Raw genomic sequence first — 26,070 nt, 5'->3', positions numbered from 1 at the left:
CGGACCTATGCCTTTGCAGGAACTCTCTCCTAATCCTGGGATTCTTGCCTTTCCATATAAAGGATGAAATTAGTTTGTTTATTATGCAAAAAAAGGAATTGGGTAAAAAGATAGGCAAACATTGAAACAGGTACAAAAATCGAGGAAGCACATTCATTTTGATGCAGTTTACCCTGCCAGCTATAGTTATGTGTAAATCATTCCCCCTTTCCAAATCTAATTTAAGTTTGTCGATTAGAGGTGGAAAATTGTCCTTGTAGAGAGCTGGTAGCTTACGACAAATATGTACACCTAAGTATTTGAAGCTGTTCCTGGACATCTTAAATGGGAAATATCCATCAGGGATCTCAAGGGCCAAATTATTCACAGGGAAGCATTCACTCTTAGCGAAATTCAGTTTATAGCCAGAGAATGATCCAAAATTGTTTAGCAATTCAATAATCTTTGGAATGGTAGAGAGACACACACATACATATATACATATATATATATATATATGTATGTGTGTGTGTGTGTGTGTGTGTGTGTGTGTGTGCGTATATATATATATATACACACACACACACACATACATATATATATATATACACACATATATATATATATATATATATATATATATATATATATATATATATATATATATATATATATATACACATATATATATATATATATATATATATATATAAAATTTCATTGCAGATTAGACAAATTGCCTTTTCCTTACATTGAACAAAAAAAGTCATATGTCCCCTGATGTTTAAAAACTCTGCACTGAGTCTATTTTATGTTTCCGTCATTTTTTCCCCTCTTGCACGAATTGACTAATTGCACTTTCCGTGGTAGAAAATGGATTGATGGATGGGCTAGAAAGGACAGATTTTAAAAATAATTAAAAAATGTTTTAATTTTTTTAATATTTTTTTTTTACTCTGGACTACCCGCGGGCCAGATTTTGGACGCTTGCGGGCCGTAGTTTGGGGACCCCTGGTATAAAATAAAGGTCATCATGTAAATATATTGCTTTGTGAATTTGCACAGACATTTAAAGCTACAATATGTTGAGAAAGTGTTGAGACAGTTTAATGAAAAAAACGAGCTTGGCTAAAATATGTTCGATATATGCTCAAGCTGATTCAGCATCGGTCTTCGTCTGTGACGCGTTTGAGCAAGGGGTGACGTCATCAGCACACCGCACTATTCTTCGCTCTGATTGGCTGTCCACAAATGAACATGACATTAACAAAGATGGCGCTGGGTGAGATAGAAAAGTGATGAGAGCAACAAAACGATTTAACTATAAAACGGTGTAATTATTAACTTTTTCGGCGACTAGTTTGTGCCAGGGCCGTGTTTTGGCGTCGGGAGGAACTCGAGCATTTTTTTTTTTTGGAAAGCTCGCAGAGGTGACTGGATCTAGAATATCTGGACAAGTGGAAGTGTTTGCCAAGTAGCAGTTGAAGTAGCCTGGCTAGCGGGAGGGAGCTGACTGCGGAAGGCAAGTACTCACCGACACTATAACACTTGGTTTTTTTTTTCCTCACCGTCCTACTTCTGCTGTGAACCTTGTAGCCAGCTTGGTCGGGACTGCACTGCGGCTCAGGTCATTCCGAACAGGGGGTGGGTAGGCGACCTCACCGCCGGAGAGCAACGCTGTAAAGGAGGTAGAAAGACGTCCTCTTAGCCGAGTTGACGCCATGGCTCACTCCCCGTTACAAAGTGGGCTTGCGGGCATTCAGGTAAACTCTTTTCTACCAAGGAACTGCTTTTTTACTGCTTGTGTCTTTCCTTCAAATCTCCAAAACAAGGTCCCAGGGACCCCACCAAGTCATAAAAATAGGGTCCAACAGTAACATTTTTGGCGTCCCCAACCGTTTTGAAAACAAATTAAAGCTGCAAGCAGCGATGGACGGCATCGACTTTGACGGCACATAAAATCTAGGGCTGCAACAACTAATCGATTATAAAAATAGTTGGCGATTAATTTAGTCATGGAATCGTTGGATCTATGCTATGCGCATGCGCAGAGGCTACTTTTATTTATTTTTTTAACTTATTTATGAACTGCAACATTTACAAACAGCTGAGAAACAATAATCAAAACAATAGGGGTGTAACGGTACGTGTATTTGTATCGAACCGTTTTGGTACGGGGTTTTCGGTTTGGAGGTGTACCGAACGAGTTTCCACACGGACATATTAAGTAGCGTACTGCAGGTTGTGTAGACAATACTCAAAATGCCGGACATTCGAGGCATTTAAAGGGGAACATTATCACAATTTCAGAAGGGTTAAAACCATTAAAAATCAGTTCCCAGTGGCTTATTTTTTTTTATTTTTTTTATTTTTCTAAGTTTTTTTCAAAATTTTACCCATCTTGCCATATCCCTAAAAAAAGCTTCAAAGTGCCTGATTTTAACCATCATTATATACACCCGTCCATTTTCCTGTGACGTCACACAGTGATGCCAACACAAACAAACATGGCGGAAAGAACAGCAAGCTATAGCGACATTAGCTCGGATTCAGACTCGGATTTCAGCGGCTTAAGCAATTCAACAGATTACGAATGTATTGAAACGGATGGTTGTAGTGTGGAGTCAGGTAGCGAAAACGAAATTGAAGAAGAAACTGAAGCTATTGAGCCATATTGGTTTGAACCGTATGCAAGCTAAACCGACGAAAACGACACGACACGACAGCCAGCGACACGGGAGAAAGCGAGGACGAATTTGGCGATCGCCTTCTAACCAACGATTGGTTTGTGTTTGTTTGGCATTAAAGGAAACTAACAACTATGAACTAGGTTTACAGCATATGAAATACATTTGGCAACAACATGCACTTTGAGAGTGCAGACAGCCCAATTTTCATCAATTAATATATTCTGGAGACATACCCTCATCCGCGCTCTTTTCCTGAAAGCTGATCTGTCCAGTTTTGGAGTTGATGTCAGCAGGCCAGGGAAGCTAGGGTCGATAGGGGGTTTAGCTCACTCATCTGCGGGAACAAGCTGCCGCCATTGCTTGCCGTGCTAGCGATGTCCTTTGTCCCTGAATTGCTCACACACTCCGGCAGATTCAATGGGGGTCTGGCGGCAGATTTCTTTGACTTTATCGTTGGAAATGCATCTGCTTTGAGTGTCGCAGGATATCCACACATTCTTGCCATCTCTGTCATAGCATAGCTTTCGTCAGTAAAGTGTGCGGAACAAACGTCCAATTTCTTGCCACTTTCGCATCTTTGGGCCACTGGTGCAACTTGAATCCGTCCCTGTTCGTGTTGTTACACCTTCCGACAACAACACCGACGAGGCATGATGTCTCCAAGGTACGGAAAACAGTCGAAAAAACGGAAAATAACAGAGCTGATTTGACTCGGTGTTTGAGAAAATGGCGGATTGCTTCCCGATGTGACGCCACGTTGTGACGTCATCGCTCCGAGAGCGAATATTAGAAAGGCGTTTAATTCGCCAAAATTCACCCATTTAGAGTTTGGAAATCAGTTAAAAAAATATATGGTATTTTTTCTGCAACATCAAGGTATATATTGACGCTTACATAGGTCTGGTGATAATGTTCCCCTTTAAGAAACTCCGACCTGACGGCTCCGCAAAAGAGGACATGTCCGGTGAAAGGAGGACGTATGATGATAGTATATATGATAGTATATATCTGTATCATGAATCAATTTAAGTGGACCCCGACTTAAACGAGTTGAAAAACTTATTCGGGTGTTACCATTTAGTGGTCAATTGTACGGAATATGTAATTCACTGTTCAACCTACTATTAAAAGTCTCAATCAATCAAACAAAAAAAATGGTCAGGACCTAGCCCGTTAGTTGCTAGCATGCTAGCAAAAGAGGACATGTCCAGTGAAACCGATCGCTGTTAGCATGCTAGCAGCTAACGGGCTAGGTCCTGACCATACGACCTCTTTTCACCGGACATTTCACCGGGGCTGTCCGGGTGGTGTTTCTTAAATGCCTCAAATGTCCGGCATTTTGAGTTGGGGTTGCGTGTATTTTCAATGTACGTTCAGTGTTAAGAAGGTTAAAAACAAAACAAATTGTGAAGGTGCGCAGCAGCATTCGTGAGGGAGGGGGAGAGACAGAGAGAGCGAGAGAGTTGTGATAAACGCGCATGCGTCGTCAGGCTCTGCTTTTTATCGATAGATTTATCAGATTTAATTTTTTATTATCTATAGCAGGGGTGTCAAGTGTGCATTTTTGTAACATTTTCCTTGTTTTATTTGGCAAGTTGAAAGAACATGGCGCAGGTATGCTGTTTTTTTCTCAATAAAATACTGGAAAGGATAGAAATGTAGTTTGTCTCTTTTATCCGATTATTAATCGAAGTAATAATCGATAGATTAATCGATTATCAAATTAATCGTTAGTTGCAGCCCTAATAAAATCCAAACCGGAGCAGTAATTAAAACTCTTTCGTCAACTTTTAATCAGAAGGGTTCAATCTCTCTCCTGTGCTAGTTTGAAGCCGACACGACAAACGCGCTAAGAGGAGATCATGTTTGGAAAAAGGTGACCGGTTTTTATAAAACTTTTGTTTTGAAGGGGGAATTACAAACTTCCTGTTGATTTTTGCTGGGGGTTGTCAATAATGTAGGTCTAAGTGAGACCTACATAGAGGTTTTTGTTTCATGTCTCTAAGACATTCCAACTGGAAGTTACAGGCAGTTTTGTCTGAGTTTTCTTCCTAGGAGCAGTTGTGTCTGTTTTCTTCCTAGGGGGCATTAGAGCGCAATTTGGAGTTTTGGGGTTGGGTTTTTTTATGAGGGCGCAATTTTTCCCAGTCCTGATGTGTGTGTCCAGTTTGGTGAGTTTTGAAGCATGTTAAGGGGGTCAAATTACAGCTCAAAGAGGCAAACGTGACTGTTTTTACTAAACTTTTGTTTTGAAGGGGGAATTGCAAACTTCCTGTTGGTTTTTGCTCAATGATGTCAGTGTAGGAAATGTAGGTCTAAGTGAGACCTACATAGAAGTTTTTGTTTCATGTCTCTACGACATTCCTCCTGGAAGTTACAGGCAGTTTTGTCTGTGTTTTTTCCTAGGGGGCGCTAAAGCGCAATTTTGAGTTTTGGGGTTGGGTTTTTTTATGAGGGCGCAATTTTTCCCAGTCCTGATGTGTGTGTCCAGTTTGGTGAGTTTTGAAGCATGTTAAGGGGGTCAAATTACAGCTCAAAGAGGCAAAAGTGACTGTTTTTACTAAACTTTTGTTTTGAAGGGGGAATTACAAACTTCCTGTTGGTTTTTGCTCAAAGATGTCAGTGTATGAAATGTAGGTCTAAGTGAGACCTACATAGAAGTTTTTGTTTCATGTCTCTACGACATTCTTACTGGAAGTTACAGGCAGTTTTGTCTGTGTTTTTTCCTAGGGGGCGCTAAAGCGCAATTTTGAGTTTTGGGGTTGTTTTTTTTTATGAGAGCGCAATTTTGAGTTTTGGGGTTGGTTTTTTTTTATGAGAGCGCAATTTTGCCAGTCCTGATGTGTGTGTCCAGTTTGGTGAGTTTTGAAGCATGTTAAGGGGGTCAAATTACAGCTCAAAGAGGCGGCCGGTATAATAATAATAAAACCTTACAATTACAATAGGGTCCTCTGTCCCAAAGGGACATCGCGGTCCCTATTGATGAATGTATGCATTATACTGTTATATCTCACATTCCATATTGTGTTTTTTGGTTAAAAAAAAAGGTTGTCATAAACGTTACTTAATTCATTTTTAAAAAATCACACAAAAGAAAACAAATGTTTCGGCGAATCAAAATTTAAGAAAATGCACCGGAAAGTGCATTACTTTGAAGTTGACCGATAATAAATAATTGATCATTTGACCCGGCAAATTTATCGTATTTTCCGGACCATAGGACACACGGGATTAAGTTAGATTTAGATTTAGACTTCCTTTTATTGTCATTCAAATTTGAACTTTACAGTACAGATAAGAACAAAATGTTGTTGCATTAGCTCATGGTAGTGCAGGATAAAAGAGCAATAAGCTGCAGATATAAATAAATAAATTATTGTACAGATAAATATATTGCACTTTTGCATATGCATCCACGTTTATGGATGGTTTTACTGCTTGTGTCTTTCCTTCAAATCTTCAAAATGGGGTCCCGGGGACCCCACCAAGTCATAAAACTGGGGTCCCACAATAACAATTTTGGGGTCCCCAACCGTTTTGAAAACAAATGATAAATGTATGCATTATCCTGTTATATCTCACATTCTATATCAGGCCTGGACAATCATTTTTCCTCGGGGGGCCACATTTAGAGAAAAAAATGTGTCTGGGGGCCGGTATATCTGTTTTTAGGAACACTAATACAAAACCTCACAATAACGTCTGATTGAAAGCTAAAAACGTGATGAGAGATCGCCTGAAAAAACGGAATGGAATTTTACGTTTTTGTTACTGAATGAGACACCCAGAATATACATGTAAATAAAGAATGTGGGATTTACAATATTAACTATGAACGATAAAACACTGAATATTGACAATATTATTACAAAAATATTTGGGAATGTCCGGCGGGCCAGATTGAAAAGCTGAACGGGCCACATGCGGCCCCCGGGCCTTAATTTGCCCAGATCTGATATAGAGTAACAACTTGTCTTGACATTTTCAATTTAAGACCATTTTCACTCCTTTCAAGGCTTCAAAAGTATTGAGCTTTTAGTCCGGGAAGTACGGTAAACAAAACACCGGCGGAAAGCAATAATTGGTAAAAAAAAAAGAAACAAACCACGTCCTGGGGACGCGTGGACTTCCGGAATTTTGCGTCCTTTCAGATTTCAATGCGTAAAAAGACACAAAAAGTGCGTTAACGCCAACACTGATCATTTTATCTCATGTATTAACTAATAATGCATGATATTGATTCAGATACATGAAGTGAAGTTACATTGACATGTTTTTGATTGATTGTATGCCACACGGAGAACCAGACCGCACATTTGTTCCTGTTAAAACAGACCAGAGTCCGTTTGATCTGCTAGTACAGTTCGTTTGGTAATGCAGTCCAGGACCACACCAAACAGGGGATATGACCAGTCTTATGTAAAGTACCTGAAACTAATGCTTGTGCAAGAATTTGACCAAAAAAAGGACTTCAGTAGAAGTTAAAGTCAACTTTTAGAATACTACTTGAGTAAAAGTCTTAAAAGTTTCTTATATTTAATGTGCATGAGTATCAAAATTGTTTTTTTCTATAAATGTACTTAAACATTAAATTTAAAAGTATTCAAACGAAGCGAGTGGGTAGAATGTTGAAATTACTTTCACTTGTCAAGACGCAATTAATCCTGAACACTCCTCTGTAACCTGTTATTAATTAGCCTAATGACATTTCAAACAATAACGTTGACATTGTGACTTCTAAATGATAATTACTGTAATTAAACCAAGCATCCTATCTTACTTCTTCTTGTTCGATGAGGAATTATTGCAGGGCCAATATTTTCGTGCACGTTATCCGACAGAAGAATATTTTACTCCAACATACCTAAATAACTCGTGCAAATACGGCCATGGGTGTGTAACGTCACCGCTTTGACGTGTTTGACATTTAAAATACATTTTAAAATAAGGCAGGCAAGCAAACATCGAAATAGATTTTAAAAACATGATTCAGGCACTGTGTGAACTAGGGAATGGCGATATGGCCTAAAATCTATATCATGAGACATTCTGCGATAACAATATATCACATTATATTATTTGGTATATATGATAATGAAATCATTGTGAAACTGGTTACAAAGGCTCCATTTTGGCTGCTGATGTATGCGGTAACATCTTGTGTAATTTCTGGTTGTATTATTTCCTCAAAACTATTATTAATATACTTGCTAATTTACTGTTAATAGCTGGTTGTTTTGTTGTAACGTGGTTCTAACTACATTTCTGTTCAAACCTGTTAAGCACTTAGTATTCTGTTATGTCAGTACTTTGCATTAGTTTTAAGAATACTACAAATGTAGTTATCAATATCCAAGTAGTTCCAGGGGCAGTATTGATTATACCAATGCAGATACTGATCACTGAATGATTACATGTTGGATTACAATGATCAGACAAAAAACAGGCGGCGGTGTAATAACATAAATGAAATAAATATTTTAACTATTTCTTTAGTCCCTTATATATTTTAAGCAAATTAAAGTCAATAAAAAATAACTAAACCTCAGCACAAACTACTATTGGCTCTGATTTAAATCCTTTGGTTTTTGCCCTTATTGGTCCACCTCTATCCACAGACTGAAATGAGTTTGTAAACAATAACAAAAACAAAACAAAAAATGTTTTTTGAAGTTAAAAAATATCTCTAATCAATGTAGTATCGACCATATACTGATACTATACTTGGTATTGTCACTGTCAATATTTGTATCGATCCGACCACCCCTGTTTACATTCAAGAGCTTTAGCTTAGCAATTATCATAACTTATTGTACCTTGCTAAAGTGTGTAGTGTAGCATGTTTAGCTATTCCGCATCCTCCAGGGATTATACCTGTAAGAAACAGTTTATTTAACGAGGCAAGGATTGGTGACTTCGTAGCGGCTTTGCACTGTAGAGGGACATTAGCTGCTTGCGAGGACGCCACATTGCGAACTTGAGGATGCTTGTTGCTGTCAAATTTGCAGCACACGGCTAGAATGTGTCATCAACATGCATTACCACGATACAATGATAGTATTAACATCTCTATTGCCAACAAATTCATATCATTTTAAGGCTGCAGCTAACGATTATTTTTCTATCGATTAATCTATCGATTATTTTTTTTCGATTAATATATAGATTATTTTTCCCGATTAATCTATAGATTATTTTTCCTTTTACCGATTATTTTTTTTATTTAAAATGAAGATGAAAAAATAAATGTAGGCCAGTTTTTTCAAAAGGCATGGCTTTTATTTACAAAAAACAAAGTATGGCCACTCAGTCAACATTGACAACAACATGACAAAATATTCTGTAACAATGTAAGCATTTAAAACTTTTAACTTTGAACAAAATTAAAAGTAGCTTATTTGCTTTTTAATGTGCAAATATAAAAGTAAACATCCAGTGCAAATCTTAATATTCTGCAATAGTATAAGCATTTCAAAAGTAAAAGTATTGCTTATTTTGCTTTAAAATGTGCAAAAATAAAGATAAATGTCCAATACAAAAAAGTGCGTATTTCCTTGAATTGGCGCCGGGTATATAGTATCCGCATGCCTCGAATTACTGCCGGGTCAAACTCGTTTCGCAAAATAATTAGCGCATGCTTAGCATTACCGCCGGCTCAGGATTAACGCCGGGTCAAACTCGTTTCGCAAAATATTATTTTTATTAGCGCATGTCTAGAATTTCCACCGGGTCAAACTCGTTTCGCCATATAATTAGCATATGCCTAGAACTTCCGCCGGGTCAAACTCGTCACGTCACGAGTCATCATTTTCAAAATGGAGGAGGCTGATTTCAATCATTTGAAATCGCGTAAAGGGAAGGAGATTAAGAGCTATTCAGTAGGATTTAAGGTCCAAGCTATTGAATATGCTAAAAAGAACAGTAAGCAGCTATGTTTTATTAATATACCGTAGCTGCGTGTGTCAAATATGAGTCATTAAATGACTCCCGCCTCCTGCTGGTAGAGGGCGCTAGTGATCCTTCTTGCGACTACCGATACTGCAGAAGACGCGTCGTTTCAGTCTTATATCATTTATATCATATATCGTTCATATTGCACAAACATCTTGTGTAATGTTATACTTGATGACGGTACAACATGAATGTTCCGATAACATTTTTGTATGAATTATATTGTTTTTGGGGAGGAAATATCATTTTGAGATACTATTTACTTAAGGGCCCAAATATGACAAAAAATGCTTCGCGTCAAAATTAGTTTATCGGACTAGGTTCTATTGACGTCATTCTCTTCTGAATTATAACTGCTTAGTAAATCCATATGGCAGCACAATTCGCCAGCAGGGGAAGTTTGAGCTCTGGTGGGATGTCAGTAGCACATTTGGGTGTGGTGCATGGATGAGACTACTGTAGTGCAGATGGGGGAGCATCAAACACAATGCTTTTAGAGGGAGGTTCAGTCGGCTTTAGTCAGTGGCAGCAAACCTGCTGACTGTGGCTATGGCAAGTACATTCCCATCGTGCTCACAGTGCACTTGTTGTTTTTGCACAGGACAAGCTCAACCTTGTTTTCACCTGGGTGACTGAACACACCAATATTATGATAATGATAGTTTTTGGATTGTGTTGTTTTCCTGCAGCGTTTTATTCTGTGGCGCCTAATGTTTTTGTTGCACAGTTTCATCGCAAATTAAATAGACACCACTATTTTTCTGAGAGCAGCGGCTCAGCCATATTCTCTACCACCCATTGCCTCATTATTACAAGAAATTATTGTCTTGGGTCAAGCATTAAAATATTTATTCCCAACATAGGGCAGGTGCTAACACATTGGACATGCAGCTCCAAAATCCAACGTTAGCAATAGTCTGGTGTCCTGACAGGCACACAGGGTCTTGCTCTTTTTAAGCTAAACATGCTTCACTACACATCGCAGGAGAATACGACAGCAAACCGGTAACAGCTAGCTAGCGTTTCTGTATGTAAACAAATGGGTGGATCTTTACAAATATCAACTGTAACGATACCAAATACAAGAGCCATATACTGTATAATTATTTTTTTTTAACACATCCTGTCCAGCCACCCAAGCAAATCATATTGATGGAGATGCCCATATCTGCTGTACAGAATTGCTTTACAAAAGAGAAGTGTGGGATACTTCTCTTGTTGTCTTATTTGTATTTGACTTTATTAAATTGATTTATTTGATGTTTGGCGCAGCAGGACCAAAGCAGGAGGGGATAGAAAGAAGAAGAAAAATGAAGATAGAGGGATAAGACGGCAATACAACAGAACAATATCCGCAAATACAACATGAAAAAATATGATACCGTATGAATTATAGCAAATAAATCAGTTAATGAAGTAGATAGAAATGACAATGAGCATTATTGCACTACAAATAGAGCAATAACAATACCAATATCAATAACACTATTGATAATTAATAATAATAATTACCTTTATCTCTCAACTTTACATTGCTTCAAATGCAACAATACATAAATGTAATGACTACTTGAATTACAAAAGAAAGCACATAAAAAATGGGGAAGAAAGAGGAGCAATCTATATTAACCTTTTAGATTGGTAAAAATAGGTTAAGCTTAAGCACTGTGCCCTGTTTCTACCCAGTTTCTCCCGGGGATGGGACAACCTTAGTATATGTTTGATGAAACGTGACTATATGCAAGAGTGTGTGTACTTATGTATGTTGTATGTGCATGTGTATGTACAGAATGCATGTATGTATGCACAGTAAATGTGCATGTCAATGTTTGTACTGTATGTATGTATGTATGTATGTATGTATGTATGAATGTGTGTGTGTTTATATGTATGTATGTGCGTGCATATGTACCTGGGGGTTTCTTTGCATGTACAATATATTTCTCTGCCAGTATGTGCGGGACCCAAAGTACGGTCCCAGCCACCCAGAAAACCCAACCCAAAACAACAGGTGCGGTGCCTAGGCAACAAGGGACCACCATTAATAGTAATTTCAAACCTATAATCAACCCTAACTTTTAGTATCACCCAAAACATATGTAAAGTATCCAAACAACAAAAGAATAAGTGCTTATTAAATGTTAACAGAAGTGTAGATAGAACATGTTAAAATGGAAAGTAACCAGGTGTTAATAACAGTAAAAGAAAAAGTACTGTAGATTGATAATCCATTTATTCATCTGTTTTCTACCACTTTTCCCCTCATAATTTTGACAAAATAATACAATGGGAAATGACACAATATGTTACTGCATATGTCAGCAGCCAAATTAGGATCCTTTGTGACCCATTTGTTTAGTTACTACTAAAGGAGAAGATGTATAGTATGTTCACCATGTTATTTAATGCCAACATTATTTGATTGCAATAAGAAACATATGTTTAATGCATCATAAGATTTTCTGTTAAAATAAAGCCAATAATGAAATTTTTTTGCGGTCCCCTTTATTTTGAAAGGCATCGAAATGTATTTTGTTACCTGTACCACTTCAAAAATAATGGTATCGAAACAACCCTGATATTTTATCTACACACTAAAAGCAAAATATTGTTTGTGCTCCAAGTGTACCACAAGTTTGGACCTGCCAAAACTGCATAATGTTTAGTCCAATTATCACGTTGCATGAAAGGAAATGGGAGTGGCCCACTTTAGGACCACTATTCTCCACTGCTGCGCGCTCCATTGGGAAATAAGCCATTTAGTTCAGTCAATAGGTCCTACACACTGACCGCCCTCAATTTCTGTTACGGCTTAATGGTGGGAAGGTCATTATACCTAAATTGTGTTTGTGTTACACTAGCTTAAATTATTTAAACAGCCACAGAATTTTACATGAGAAGGTTCTTACTTCCGTCTGTCTGTGGATTCCAAGGCCAAGTAAAGGAGGCTATGAATGTATATGACTGGGTCAAATTTCTAGTTTTTGTATGACGCAACTAACAAACATTATTCTTATCCACCAGAACCTCAAAGCTGATCCAGAGGAGATCTTTACCAAGCTGGAGAGAATAGGCAAAGGCTCTTTTGGTGAAGTGTTTAAAGGCATCGACAATCGTACACAGAAGGTCGTGGCCATTAAAATTATTGACCTGGAAGAAGCAGAAGATGAGATCGAGGACATCCAACAGGAAATCACAGTTCTCAGCCAGTGTGACAGTCCTTTTATCACCAAGTACTTTGGATCCTATCTCAAGGTGAGCTGGAGAACAAACATCCTGTAACGTTCTTTGCCCAAATATAATGTGTCATGAATATTGCATTTCGTGTGGCTTAGCATTAATGGCTTTCAGTGGTTTAAGTAGTCTGACACGAACACATGTACCTTTTTGAAGATAAAAAGGAAATGACTGTCTCAATTGTACTAATTGCGGTCTGGAAACTTCATTATATGAATGACTCTTTAAACCTATTGAACACTCGCATGTGTTCTTAAAGCATTGCAATGCACTTGTGGATGAAAAATCTTTGGTATTTTGGTTTGGCATAGCAGCAGGGACTACAAAGGATCAGTTGTAAATATTTTCTCTTGTTGTAGTACATTCTCTCGCTGTGTGATTGTGCTTACCTCTAATAGCATTTAGTGCTGTACTTAAGGGGAGCATGGAGAGTAATGGCAGTCCATTATCTCAATTATGCCTGAAGGAGAGAATTGTGGCCTTTTTGTGTGTGCAGACTGTAGGCAGGGATTTTGTTGTGTTTATGGATGCACTATGCTGCTAGTGGAAAACACTGAGTACTGTTAATTTGGATATTCATTAGATTCATCTGTAGAGGTTATGTCCAGCAGTGTTGGATCTGTCCACCATTGGTTGTTGTTATAGTATACTGTACATATGAATACCCCTAAAGTCACTGCTGTAAGACATGCCAAGAAGAAGCAATAGGTTGGCTGTAATCACTTTTATGTTGACATCTTTTAAACCAACCATGGCTATCCTAAGGTTCTGGATAGAGAGTCGAGGTGTCCAAAGAATGATTCCATTTCCAAGTAATGTTTATTGGTAAATCCTGCTTTGTCATTGTAGGGGAGGGAAACATTCTGTTGGACTTTGTCCTTCTATTCCACTGAAATTAAAACGGTGCAGCTTTCATTATTGAAAGTGATCTATTGCATAACATGCACAGTGGTTTTTTTTGTAGATGTTTAACCTGAAATAAGAAAAGCTCAGACGGTGCTAGAAATAAACACATTGGGTGACAATTGTTCAGGGTGTTTTATTTATTTTTCAGGGAACAAAGTTATGGATTATTATGGAATATCTGGGCGGAGGATCTGCCCTCGATTTGGTAAGTCACCAAAGTCATTCAAGTTTTTCCTAATCTTAAATCTGGTAGAATTTTTGAAATCACACAAACTTGTTTGTCCGTCTGTCCAGTTGGAACCAGGCTCCCTCGATGAAACCCAGATTGCCACAATTTTGAGAGAAATCCTAAAGGGGCTCGAATATCTGCACTCCGAAAAGAAAATTCACAGAGATATCAAAGGTGAGAGAGATGCTTTAGAAAAAAGTAGTTAAACATGGTTGTTTTACTGCTCTTGGGCACTACTTGTGGTAAACACAAACTGACAGAAGTAAAGTCAAAAGTACCAAACATCACCAGAGGTTTCTGGCCTGGTCCTTCAATTTTCTAGAACAGGGGCCACATATCCCTTTATTTGACCTAAAGCCATGTACCCCATACTCCTGCACACTTAAAAAAAACAGTCTTTAGGCACACAATAAAATAGCTTACCCTGAATTTATTCTCAGTTTATTAATGATCTAAAAACAACAACCAAAACAATAAAGCAATTACAAGCAATACAAACGGCAGAGTAACAAAATACTAGGATATAACTTACAAAGCCCCCCACTATCTTGAATGTCTGACATACAGGCATGTTTTATTCACCAATAGTTCCACAGTCTGTAAGAAAATTTGACAGAACTGTGTAAAGGTTTGGGTCATTAATTACTTTGTTTTCTGACTTAGATGCCCTACACATAAATTAGGTTATGTTAAAGGGAAACTGCATTTGTTTGTAATTTTGCCTATCATTTTTTTTAATGCATTCTAACTTGTAAATAAAAGTCCGCTTACAAATGGAGCTCCTCTATTTCGCCCATAAAATAACCATTCAAAAAGCGCCAACAATACTCCATTTACGTTTCGTGATTTCAATATTAACCAAGTATTAGTGATATTGTTATTATAAGCGCTGATGCAGACAAACTATTTATAGCAGCGCCGTGATCACTACGGTGTGTCCCTATGTTTACATCATCGAGAGGTCTGCTGCTTTCTCGCTTTCTTGCTCCTTTATAAGTTTATTCCAGATGATAAATCTTGCATCACACCTGGACATGAGACGTCTGAGTAGGTGTTCCGACAAGTTGGAACACTTTGACAGCCGTTTAAGACCCAAAACTGGCGAGGACGACATGAAAAGAGGTTTCCCTTCCCCGCCGCCCCACTACGTTTCTTTGCGAGGAATATGAGACATTTTTCACTTAAATGGGAATATATGAACATACCAGTAATCAGCATCCTAATGGCAGCAGGCGTTGCACAGGAAGTGATTTTTTTTATTGTTTGTTGGCTCTCATGAAGTCTGCAGTCAGTAAATAATCAGTGATAAAGGGGGAAAAAAGCAAACGTGATGCGTTTTTTAAATGAATGCGCCGCTTATGCTTAAAATTATCAAAATACGTAATTATTAAATGTTATTATAAATGTGCCCTTTACAATATTACATATACACTTACATCATGTATATAAAACTCTAATGGAGGTGTTTGGATGTTTTTTTAAGGGCTTTATAGGCTCCATTGTCATGTCTTTCATAATAATTGTGAACGATAGGCAAAATTCCAAAACAAAGAGCAGTTCCCCTTTAAGTTGCAGAACGGTTTGACACCCCAACACTGACAAACATTTTGCTTGAGATTGAAATTGTTTTTTGAAAGATTGAATTACAGCATGTTTAATTATAGTACCTAGGGAATATGAAGCCTCCGCTTAGTTAACAGGCAGCAATTTTACACTTTATTACAAAAAGGAGAAGGATCGTTTTCAGACAGCGCTATGAAACCATTAATTTGGGCAACATATAATGCCCAAGATAACAATTGCAATTATTTATGTAGAAATGTCACTGGTTACATTATCAAACATCTTTATCAATCAAAGCATGATCATGACAATCCGTATTTTGTTAATAACCTAAGCTGATATTAAAACATGGAATTTAAGCTCTAACTCTGCTCTTTGTTATGCACTTTCCATTTATAGAAATCTTAGTGTTACAGTACAAACCAAAATTGAAAACAGTAACTCAGACTACAACACTTTCTGTGAAGCATAAGAAATACAAAACATGCAAAATAGTAGTTTTCTAACAGTGTGTCTATTTTATTCATGAAAAAAAACTTGGTTAAAAGATTTGAGTGTGTGTATAAGTAGTTTTTGAGCACATTGAACAATACCGCGATAATAATAATCTTGATAATTTTGGTCACGATAACAGTGATATGAAATCTTCATATCGTTACGTGGCTAGTCTCCTTTTCTTCCTGTATGCACCACTGTTCAGTGTTCATAAGATGAAGCGTTCAAGTGCACACTCTGAGTGTTCAGACATATACACGTACACCCTATGACAATTGACGTACTAAGCTTTGGTAACCTAGGTTCTAGAACACTACATTTAGTCTGAGCTAATGACCAGAAATACTCTTTATTGCAAGCCAATCTACCACCAGAATCTGTTAGGCTGTTATTTTAAGTTGTCGGAGGTTGCAATTGTTAAATAATTTCCGTACTACTATCAGTACAAGGGCTTTTCTCTCATATTAAATTGTAGTAATAATTTGTTGGCATGTTTCCCATTTACAGCAGCCAATGTGTTGCTGTCAGAACAAGGCGACGTGAAACTGGCGGACTTTGGCGTGGCGGGACAGTTGACTGACACCCAGATAAAAAGGAACACGTTTGTTGGTACTCCTTTCTGGATGGCACCTGAAGTCATAAAGCAATCGGCTTACGATTCAAAGGTCAGAATTGTGAATGACGTTTTCATGAAATAAAGGTGCAGTAAAGTGACAGAGGTCAAGTGACTCATCAGTTATAAGGTTGTTCTCTTCTATATCCGAAGTTACATTTTTAACTGTCCGTCTAAAGCATTTTGCAGCATAAGACTTAATGTAAGTTATTGTATAGTGGCTCTTGTCTAGTCTACTAATGTACTTTTACTGTGTATTTTTGTAAAGTGCAATTCAAAAGGGTATATTTACTGAATCATTTCAGTATGAGTCATTTTCATATGTCACACATCTCAAACGAAACTGCGCTGCTTTAGCTAACCATTGAAATGTCAATCCTTTATTATTTTGCACAGACGCACAAAAGATGATGTTCCTTTCAACGCCTCTTAGTTTTATGGGGATGGCTTTGCGTTTCAGGCAGACATCTGGTCGTTAGGAATAACAGCAATAGAACTGGCAAAAGGAGAGCCGCCCCACTCAGAGCTCCATCCCATGAAGGTCTTATTCCTCATCCCAAAGAACAATCCACCCACGCTGGAAGGAAACTATAGTAAACCACTCAAAGAATTTGTTGAAGCCTGTTTGAATAAAGAGCCTAGCTTTGTAAGTTGAAATTATTTGTTTCCAAGTGATTGTTAAATTTCACTGGTTTGAAATTCCCAGCTCATTTTTTTTTTTTTTTTTTCTTCTTGTAGAGACCGACTGCCAAAGAGCTGTTAAAACACAAGCTGATTATACGTCACGCCAAGAAGACGTCCTATCTGACCGAATTGATCGACAGGTTCAAGAGGTGGAAAGCAGAGCAGTCGCGAGAAGAGTCCAGCTCTGAGGATTCCGATGAGTAAGTTGGTCGTCGTCTGTGAAGAGACTCCTCCAAGCGAAACTGACGTTTTTTTTTTTTTGAAGGGAGACACAAGGCGAAGCGTCTGGAGGCAAAGATGATAAATGGATCTTCAACACCATCAGGGAGAAGGACCGTAAAAAGGTTCCGAACGGAGCCATACAGCCGGCTGAGTTGGAAATTAATCCGGTAAGAGCAGAGAAAGTACACGATATGGTCAAAAGTATTTGGTCACCCCCAATTCTGCAACGGAGCTCTTAACTAAAAAAATGTAAATTTAAAATGAACAACTTCCATTAAAATGAATTTAACTCCATTTAATTGGCATAACATGCCTTTTAAAAAGAAAACAAAAAATATAAATATGAAAACAATACTTTAGAATATAATACTAACAACTACAGTTGCTTTATGAAGTAATGTAATAATAATGTACAATATATGCCTTAGAAAGTAAACTTCTACGACATTTTTTCCAGCCACTTCTCCCTCAAACACACAGTCAGTAGCTATTTAAATGTCCACCATTTGGATATAATTTTAACAATCTTGACCAGAACGTCTAGCAGAGTCTCCTGTCAGAGAGAGCTTCAATTCCCACCTCTGTAAGAACTTTGAACATGTCACGAGGGAGTCACTGGATATTGAGTCCGAGTGGACCATGTTCCGTACCTCTGTTTTCGGTGTGGCCTTTTAAAGCTGTGGCTGCAAGGTGTTTTGGTGCTGGTCGTGGCGGTAATCCTAGAACCCGCTGGTGGACACCAGTGGTGAGGGATGCCGTCAAGCTGAAAAATAGTCTTATCGGGTCCTTTTGACACATGGAACTCGGGAGGCAGCGGACAGGTACCGATAGGCCAAACAGTGCATGGCTTTGGCGGTCGCGGATGCAAAAACTCGGACATTTGAGGAGACACTGACGAAGACATTTTCGAAACCGGTCTGTGTTTGGTAGTGCCTGCACAGTTTGTATTAAAATTATTAGGACAGGAGTGTTGCTGGCCTTTCTTTTTCTTTAGGAGGTCGGGTAAGCCATGGAAAAAGACTTCCGAACGGCTTCGAAGCGATTCTGGACCACCATCCGCCGCCTCAGAAAGGGAAAGCAGTGCGCTGTCAACACCGTGTACGGTGAGGATGGTGTGCTGCTGACCTCGACTGCGGATGTTGTGGATTGGTGGACGGAATACTTGAAGACCTCTTCAATCCCACCAACACGTCTTCCTATGAGGAAACAGTGCCTGGGGAATCTGTGGTGGGCTCTCCTATTTCTGGGGCTGAGGTTGCCGAGGTAGTTAAAAAGCCAGGAAGAGATCCGCCCGGAGTTCCTTAAGGCTTTGGATGTTGTGGGGTTGTCTTGGTTGACAAGACTCTGCAACAGTGCGTGGACATCGATGGCGGTACCTCTGGATTGGCAAACCGGAGTGTGTGTTTCAACTATCGTGGGATCACACTCCTCAGCCTTCCCGGTTAGGTCTATTCAGGTCTACTGGAGAGGAGGCTACGCCAGATAATCGAACCTTGGATTCAGGAGGAGCAGTGTGGTTTCTGTCCTGGTCGTGGAACTGTGTACCAGCTCTATACTCTCGGCAGGGTCCTTGAGGGTGCATGGGAGTTTGCCAAACCAATTTGTAGACTTGGAGAAGGCATTTGACCATGTCCTTTGGGAAGTCCTGTGGAGACTGCTCAGAGAGTATGGGGTACCGGACTGTCTGATTATGGCAGTCCGCTTCCTGTATGATCAGTGTCAGAGCTTGGTCCGCATTACCGGCTGTGAGTTGGACTTGTTATTCAGTGAAGGTTGGACTCCGCCAGAGCTGCCCTTTGTCACCGATTCTGATCATAACTTTCATGGAAAGAATTCTAGGCACAGTCAGGGTGTTGAGGGTATCCGGTTTGGTGGCTGCTGGATCGGTCTCTGCTTTTTGCAGATGATGTGGTCCTGATGGCTTCATCTGGCCAAGATCTTCAGCTCTCACTGGATTGTTTCGCAGCCGAGTGTGAAGCGACTGGAATGAGAATCAGCACCTCCAAATCCGAATCATGGTTGTCGCCCGGAAAAGGGTGGATTGCCATCTCAGGGTTAGGGAAGAGATCTTGCCCCAAGTGGAGGAGTTCAAGTACCTCGAAGTCTTGTTCACGAGTATGGGAAGAGTGGATCGTGAGATCGACAGGCGGATCGGTGCGGCGTCTTCAGTAATGCGGACATTATATCGATCCGTTGTGGTAAAGAAGGAGCTGAGCCGGAAGGCAAAGCTCTCAATTTACCGGTCGATCTACGTTCCCATCCTCACCTATGGTCATGAGCTTTGGGTTATGACCGAAAGGACAAGATCACGGGTACAAGCGGCCGCAATGAGTTTCATCCGTCGGGTGGCGGGGCTCTCCCTTAGAGATAGGGTGAGAGGCTCTGTCATCCGGGGGGAGCTCAAAGTAAAGCCACCGCTCCTCCACATGGAGAGGAGCTAGATGAGGTGGTTCAGGCATCTGGTCAGGATGCCACCCAGACACCTGCCTTGGGAGGTGTTTAGGGTGTTCGACTGGTAAGAGGCCACGGGGAAGACCCCAGGACAAGACTATGTCTCCCGGCTGACCTGGGAACGCCTCAAGATCCCCCGGGAGGAGCTGGACCAAGTGGCTGGGGAGAGGGAAGTCTGGGCGTCCCTGCTTAGGCTGCTACCCCCGCGACCCCACCTCGGATAAGCGAAAGAAAATGGATGGATGGATGGAATCTTGACCGGTATTCTGTCTAATTTCGCTGCTTCTTTGTAAAAAGCTACCAGTAGCGTAAAACGATAATAAAAAGAAAATGTAAGTGTCTCTAATTGTCTACAAGATGGGTGGTCAGAAGATACAATGAAAGAAACAAATTTTAAAATCACTACTTAATTGTACACGAGGCATACAAGGCAGCTGATTTGGATTAGTATTTTGTTGGAAGTATATATTTGAAATATTTGCGTTTGTGCACATTCTCAGTAGCGTTGGGTAGCAGACATCGATGAGTAGCAAACATCGACAGAAAACCAACATTTGACTCATTCTGCCTCAGTATGGGACAGACTAGCAGTGATATGCTTGAATTGCTTCACCAAGTTGGCGACACGCTCAGTCATGTTCTTGATGATTTATTTTTTTCATTCAATGAAAATCATCTGCTTCTTCTTTCCAGCACTGTCTAGACTCTCTTCCTTCCCATGGTTGGAAAACAAAAGTAATGTTGATCTCTCGCTATAAGCGAATGCTAGCAAGTAAGACCAAATGTTTTGGTCTGATCTTATTGTGACATTTGCTATGCCAACTAATGGCAGGGATGCTTGTAACTCAAACTTTTGCTTGCAACTGAAAGCAGAGAAAATAGCCAAGAGACAGCTCTTATCTCTTATTTGTAGTTCATCCCGAAGGTGTTTAATTGGCTTAAGGCTAAAGGTTAAGTTTCTTTCACACTAAACTCAACCAGAGTTCCTTAATGGACATTACTTACTTTGTGCATTATCCAAAAGGTAGAAGAATTACGATCAGGAGGCTCTTGGAGTGTAGTCCAACACCTAATTGGTTAATTAACCGACTAAGATGCATGCTCTGATACTTTGGTCAAAATGGCACGTAAAGAGCAGTTCTTTTTTATTTTTCAAAACCATATTCCTATTTTTGTAGGTGCAGGAGAGTCCAAAGAGGCCTTTGTCACAAAGCTTATCATCAATCTTCTCTCCTTTGTTTTCCGAGGTAAATAATTTTTTTTTTTTTTAAATGTGAAAGAGTGTATGTTCAAACTAAAACTTATATGTGTAACAACTGTTGCAGCTGAAGGACAAGGGTGAAACCAGCAATGGCAAGCCAGAGGCTACAGAGGCGCTACAGGAGGCCATTTTCCTGGCTGAAGACTTACATCCTGGTGTGTGTGACTCTCTGGTGGCTGAGCTGGTGCAGAGACTTCAGAGGTAATGCACCAAGTTCTGTTGAGCACTCGGTTAAGGGTCCGGCATACTGGTTGTTTATTTTAATATACTTGTTGGAGTGTTTGTGTAGTAGAGATGGGCAATACAGCCTATCAGTATATATATATATATATATATATATATATATATACATATATATATATATATATATATATATATAATGATGGGTTCTACATGTAAAGCGACTTTGGGTACTTAGAAAAGCGCTATATAAATCCCAGTTATTATTATTATTATTATTATATATATATATATATATACATATATATATATACATTGCAGTCTCCTGTGATATAGATAGAGTGGGGCAAAAAAGGGGAAAAAGATTGTAGGATTTCTTATTAATTATTTGGTGAATTCCTCTGTAAAATAAGTATTTGGTCACCTACAAACAAGCAAGATTTCTAAGTATTGGTCTGCCTCACAATACGAAGGTCCTGAGTAGTCGTGAGTTCAATCCCGGCCTCGGGATCTTTCTGTGTGGAGTTTGCATGTTCTCCCCGTGACTGCGTGGGTTCCCTCCGGGTACTCCGGCTTCCTCCCACCTCCAAAGACATGCACCTGGGGATAGGTTGATTGGCAACACTAAATTGGCCCTAGTGTGTGGATGTGAGTGTGAATGTTGTCTGTCTATCTGTGTTGGCCCTGCGATGAGGTGGCGACTTGTCCAGGGTGTACACCGCCTTCCGCCCGATTGTAGCTGAGATAGGCTCCAGCGCCCCCCGCGACCCCGAAGGGAATAAGCGGTAGAAAATGGATGGATGGATGGTCACCTACAAACAAGCAAGATTTCTGGCTTTCACGGACCTGTAACTTCTTCTTTAAGAGGCTCCTCTGTCCTCCACTCGTTACCTGTATTAATAGCACCTGTTTGGCCTCGTTATCAGTGTAAAAGACACCTGTCCACAACCTCAAACAGTCACACTCCAATCTCCACTATGGCCAAGACCAAAGAGCTGTCAAAGGACACCAGAAACTAAATTATAAACCTGCACCAGGCTGGGAAGACTGAATCTGGAATAAATAAGCAGCTTGATGTGAAGAAATCAACTGTGAGAGCAATTATTAGAAGATGGAAGACATACAAGACCACTGATAATCTCCTTCGAACTGGGGCTCCACGCAAGATCTCACCCCGTGGGGTCAAAATGATCACAAGAACGGTGAGCAAAAATCCCAGAATCACACGGGGGCACCTCGTGAATGACCTGCATAGAGCTGGGACCAAAGTAACAATCAGTAACCCACTACGCCGCCAGGGACTCAAATCCTGCAGTGCCAGGCCCTGCTTAAGCCAGTACAAGTCCAGGCCCGTCTAGTTTGCTGAAGAGCATTTGGATGATCTAGAAACGTATTGGCAGAATTCCGTATGGTCAGATGAAACCAAAATGGAACTTTTTGGTAAAAACTCAACTTGTGGTGTTTGGAGGAGAAGGAATGCTGAGTTGCATCCAAAGAACACCATACCTACTTTGAAGCATGGGGGTGGAAATGTCATGTTTTGGGGCTGCAAAGGGACCAGGACGACTGATCCATGTAAAGGAAAGAATGAATGGGGCCATGTATGGTGACATTTTGAGTGAAAACCTCCTTCCATCAGCAAGGGCATTGAAGATGAAACGTGGTTGGGTGTTTCAGCATGACAATGATCTCAAACACACCGTCCGGGCAACCAAGGAGTGGCTTTGTAAGAAGCATTTCAAGGTCCTGGAGTGGCCTAGCCAGTCTTTCAGATCTCAACCCCATAGAAAATCTTTGGAGGGAGTTGAAAGTCCGTGTTGCCCAGCGACAGCCCCAAAACATCACTGCTCTTGGGCCAAAATAACAGCAACAGTGTGAAAACCTTGTGAAGACTTACAGAAAATGTTTGACCTGTGTCATTGCCAACAAAGGCTGTGTAACAAAGTATTGAGGGGAACTTTTGTTACTGACCAAATATTTATTAAAACAGTGTTACTGACATCGTTTTTCTAGTAACCAGTAATCTGATTACTATTATGTGTCGTCAACGATACAGTCGCGGTCAAAAGTTTACATACACTTGTAAAGAACATAATGTCATGGCTGTCTTGAGTTTCCAATACTTTCTACAACTCTTATTTTTTTGTGATAGAGTGATTGGAGCACATACTTGTTGGTCACAAAAAACATTCATGAAGTTTGGTTCTTTTATGAATTTATTATGGGTCTACTGAAAATGTGAGCAAATCTGCTGGGTCAAAAGTATACATACAGCAATGTTAATAATTGTTTACATGTCCCTTGGCAAGTTTCACTGCAATAAGGTGATTTTGGTAGCCATCCACAAGCTTCTGCTTGAGTTTTTGACCACTCCTCTTGACAAAATTGGTGCAGTTCAGCTAAATGTGTTGGTTTTCTGACATGGACTTGTTTTTTCAGCATTGTCCACACGTTGTAGTCAGGACTTTGGGAAGGTCATTCGAAAAACTTTAATTCTAGCCTGATGTTGAGTGGATGTGTTGAGAGTATTGAAGAGCATGGCTACATCTTTCGATGTAGCCGCAGCTAATGATTTTAGGTTGTCCTGAAGAATTTGGAAGTAATCCTCCTTTTTCATTGTCCCTTTACTCTCTGTAAAGCACCAGTTCCATTGGCAGCAAAACAGGCCCAGAGCATAATACTACCACCACCATGCTTGACGGTAGGTTTGGTGTTCCTGGGATTAAAGGCCTCACCTTTTCTCCTCCAATTATATTGCTGGGTTTTGTGGCCAAATAGCTAAAGATAAAACCTTCTGGAGGAAAGTTCTGTGGTCAGATGAAACAAAAATTGAGCTGTTTGGCCACAATACCCAGCAATATGTTTGGAGGAGAAAAGGTGAGGCCTTTAATCCCAGGAAAACCACGCCTATCGTCAAGCATGGTGGTGGTAGTATTATGCTCTGGGCCTGTTTTGCTGCCAATGGAACTGGTGCTTTACAGGGAGTAAATGGGACAATGAAAAAGGAGGATTACCTCCAAATTCTTCAGGACAACCTAAAATCATCAGCCCGGAGGTTGGGTCTTGGGTGCCAGTTGGGTGTTCCAACAGGACAATGACCCCAAACATACCGTACGTCAAAAGTGGTAAAGGAATGGCTAAATCAGGATAGAATGAAGGTTTTAGAATGGCCTTCCCAAAGTCCTGACTTAAACGTGTGGACAATGCTGAAGAAACAAGTCCATGTCAGAAAACCAACACATTTAGCTGAACTGCACCAATTTTTTCAAGAGGAGTGGTCAAAAACTCAAGCAGAAGCTTGTGGATGGCTACCAAAAGCACCTTATTGCAGTGAAACTTGCCAAGGGACATGTAAGCAAATATTAACATTGCTGTATGTATACTTTTGACCCAGCACATTTGCTCACATTTTCAGTAGACCCATAATAAATTCATAAAAGAACCAAACTTCATGAATATTTTTTGTGACCAACAAGTATGTGCTCCAATCACTCTATCACAAAAAAATAAGAGTTGTAGAAATGATTGGAAACTCAAGACAGCCATGACATTATGTTCTTTACAAGTGTATGTCCACTTTTGACCTCGACTGTACGTTTAATGTAACGTGTCAGGCTACATTTGATGTGGATAAGACCGCTTTAGAAAACCAGCAAGTCCACTTCAGGATTGTTCATATTTATATCATATAGTGCCTATATCGTGCAACCCTATTTTTTTAGTCACAAAATGTTATAAAGAATATAGTTATGCTAAATCTAATTAGAGTGATACAAACGAGGATGCCGGAATATATTGTTGTTGATCTTCATCTCTATTTGTGATCCATGTCAGGTTCTCAGTGCCTCAAGCGGCTGCCACTCAGTGAGAAGAAGCACATGCAGCTCAGCTTCAGACTTCCATAATAGGATCTAGTCTCCATCACTCATTAGCCTGCTAGTGCACCAGCACACCACTGGAGGGCGCCAGTCCAGTGTTTCTGCTTGACTTCAGTCATCTTTCTCTCAGCCCTGGTTTAAAGGAGAGTTGTGTGTGTGTGTCTGTGTGCGTGTGCGTGTGTGTGTGTGTGTGTGTGCGCGAAATGAGTGCTGTGAGATGTTGTTTTCAAACTCAGGTATCCTGCTTTGAAGGTGTTGTGGGAGATAAAGATGAGCTCTACAGGATGATTGTACAAAGGTGTAAATAAGCACATTTCTACAGATGATAATAATAGTGCGTGTACAAATGGCCAAATGCAGACTGTAGATATTGTTTGAGGACTAGAAAGGCCGCACATGAGATGGCCTTCTTCTTTTGTATATGATCGCTCTTTGATTTCTCAAATTACGTTGCTGGAATCCTGTTTGGAGAATGTAACAGTAGCTTTACTATTTGACTGTCTTCTTCAGAGACAATACTGTGGACGGAACGTAGAGTAGTCTGTGTACAGCTTGTGTGGCGGTACAGTGAAAATATGTCACTGGCGCCCATGAAGACATCACTGGTGGATGTTAGCCAATGATTGTCACACACACACTAGGTGTGGTGAAATTTGACCCATTCCCTTGTTCACCCCCTGGGAGGTGAGGGGAGCAGTGAGCAGCAGCGGTGCCGCGCCCGGGAATCATTT

General features: G+C 39.8%; 1 protein-coding gene across 1 annotated transcript; it reads left to right on the top strand.

The window, feature by feature from the left end:
• The first annotated feature begins 1,242 nt into the window (after nucleotides 1–1,242).
• stk24a (serine/threonine kinase 24a (STE20 homolog, yeast)) lies at nucleotides 1,243–26,070 on the top strand. Its single transcript, XM_072914575.1, has 12 exons — nucleotides 1,243–1,501; nucleotides 1,576–1,742; nucleotides 12,645–12,875; nucleotides 13,912–13,968; nucleotides 14,058–14,166; nucleotides 16,558–16,715; nucleotides 17,124–17,309; nucleotides 17,402–17,547; nucleotides 17,613–17,736; nucleotides 21,199–21,267; nucleotides 21,346–21,482; nucleotides 25,296–26,070. Exons 2-12 carry the CDS (start codon nucleotides 1,701–1,703, stop codon nucleotides 25,327–25,329), a joined length of 1,293 nt encoding a protein of 430 aa, XP_072770676.1. The 5' UTR covers nucleotides 1,243–1,501; nucleotides 1,576–1,700; the 3' UTR covers nucleotides 25,330–26,070.

The sequence above is a fragment of the Nerophis lumbriciformis genome, linkage group LG13 (genome assembly GCF_033978685.3).
Source record: "Nerophis lumbriciformis linkage group LG13, RoL_Nlum_v2.1, whole genome shotgun sequence".
Classification (NCBI taxonomy): domain Eukaryota; kingdom Metazoa; phylum Chordata; class Actinopteri; order Syngnathiformes; family Syngnathidae; genus Nerophis; species Nerophis lumbriciformis.
This window is presented reverse-complemented; position numbering and strand designations above follow the sequence as displayed.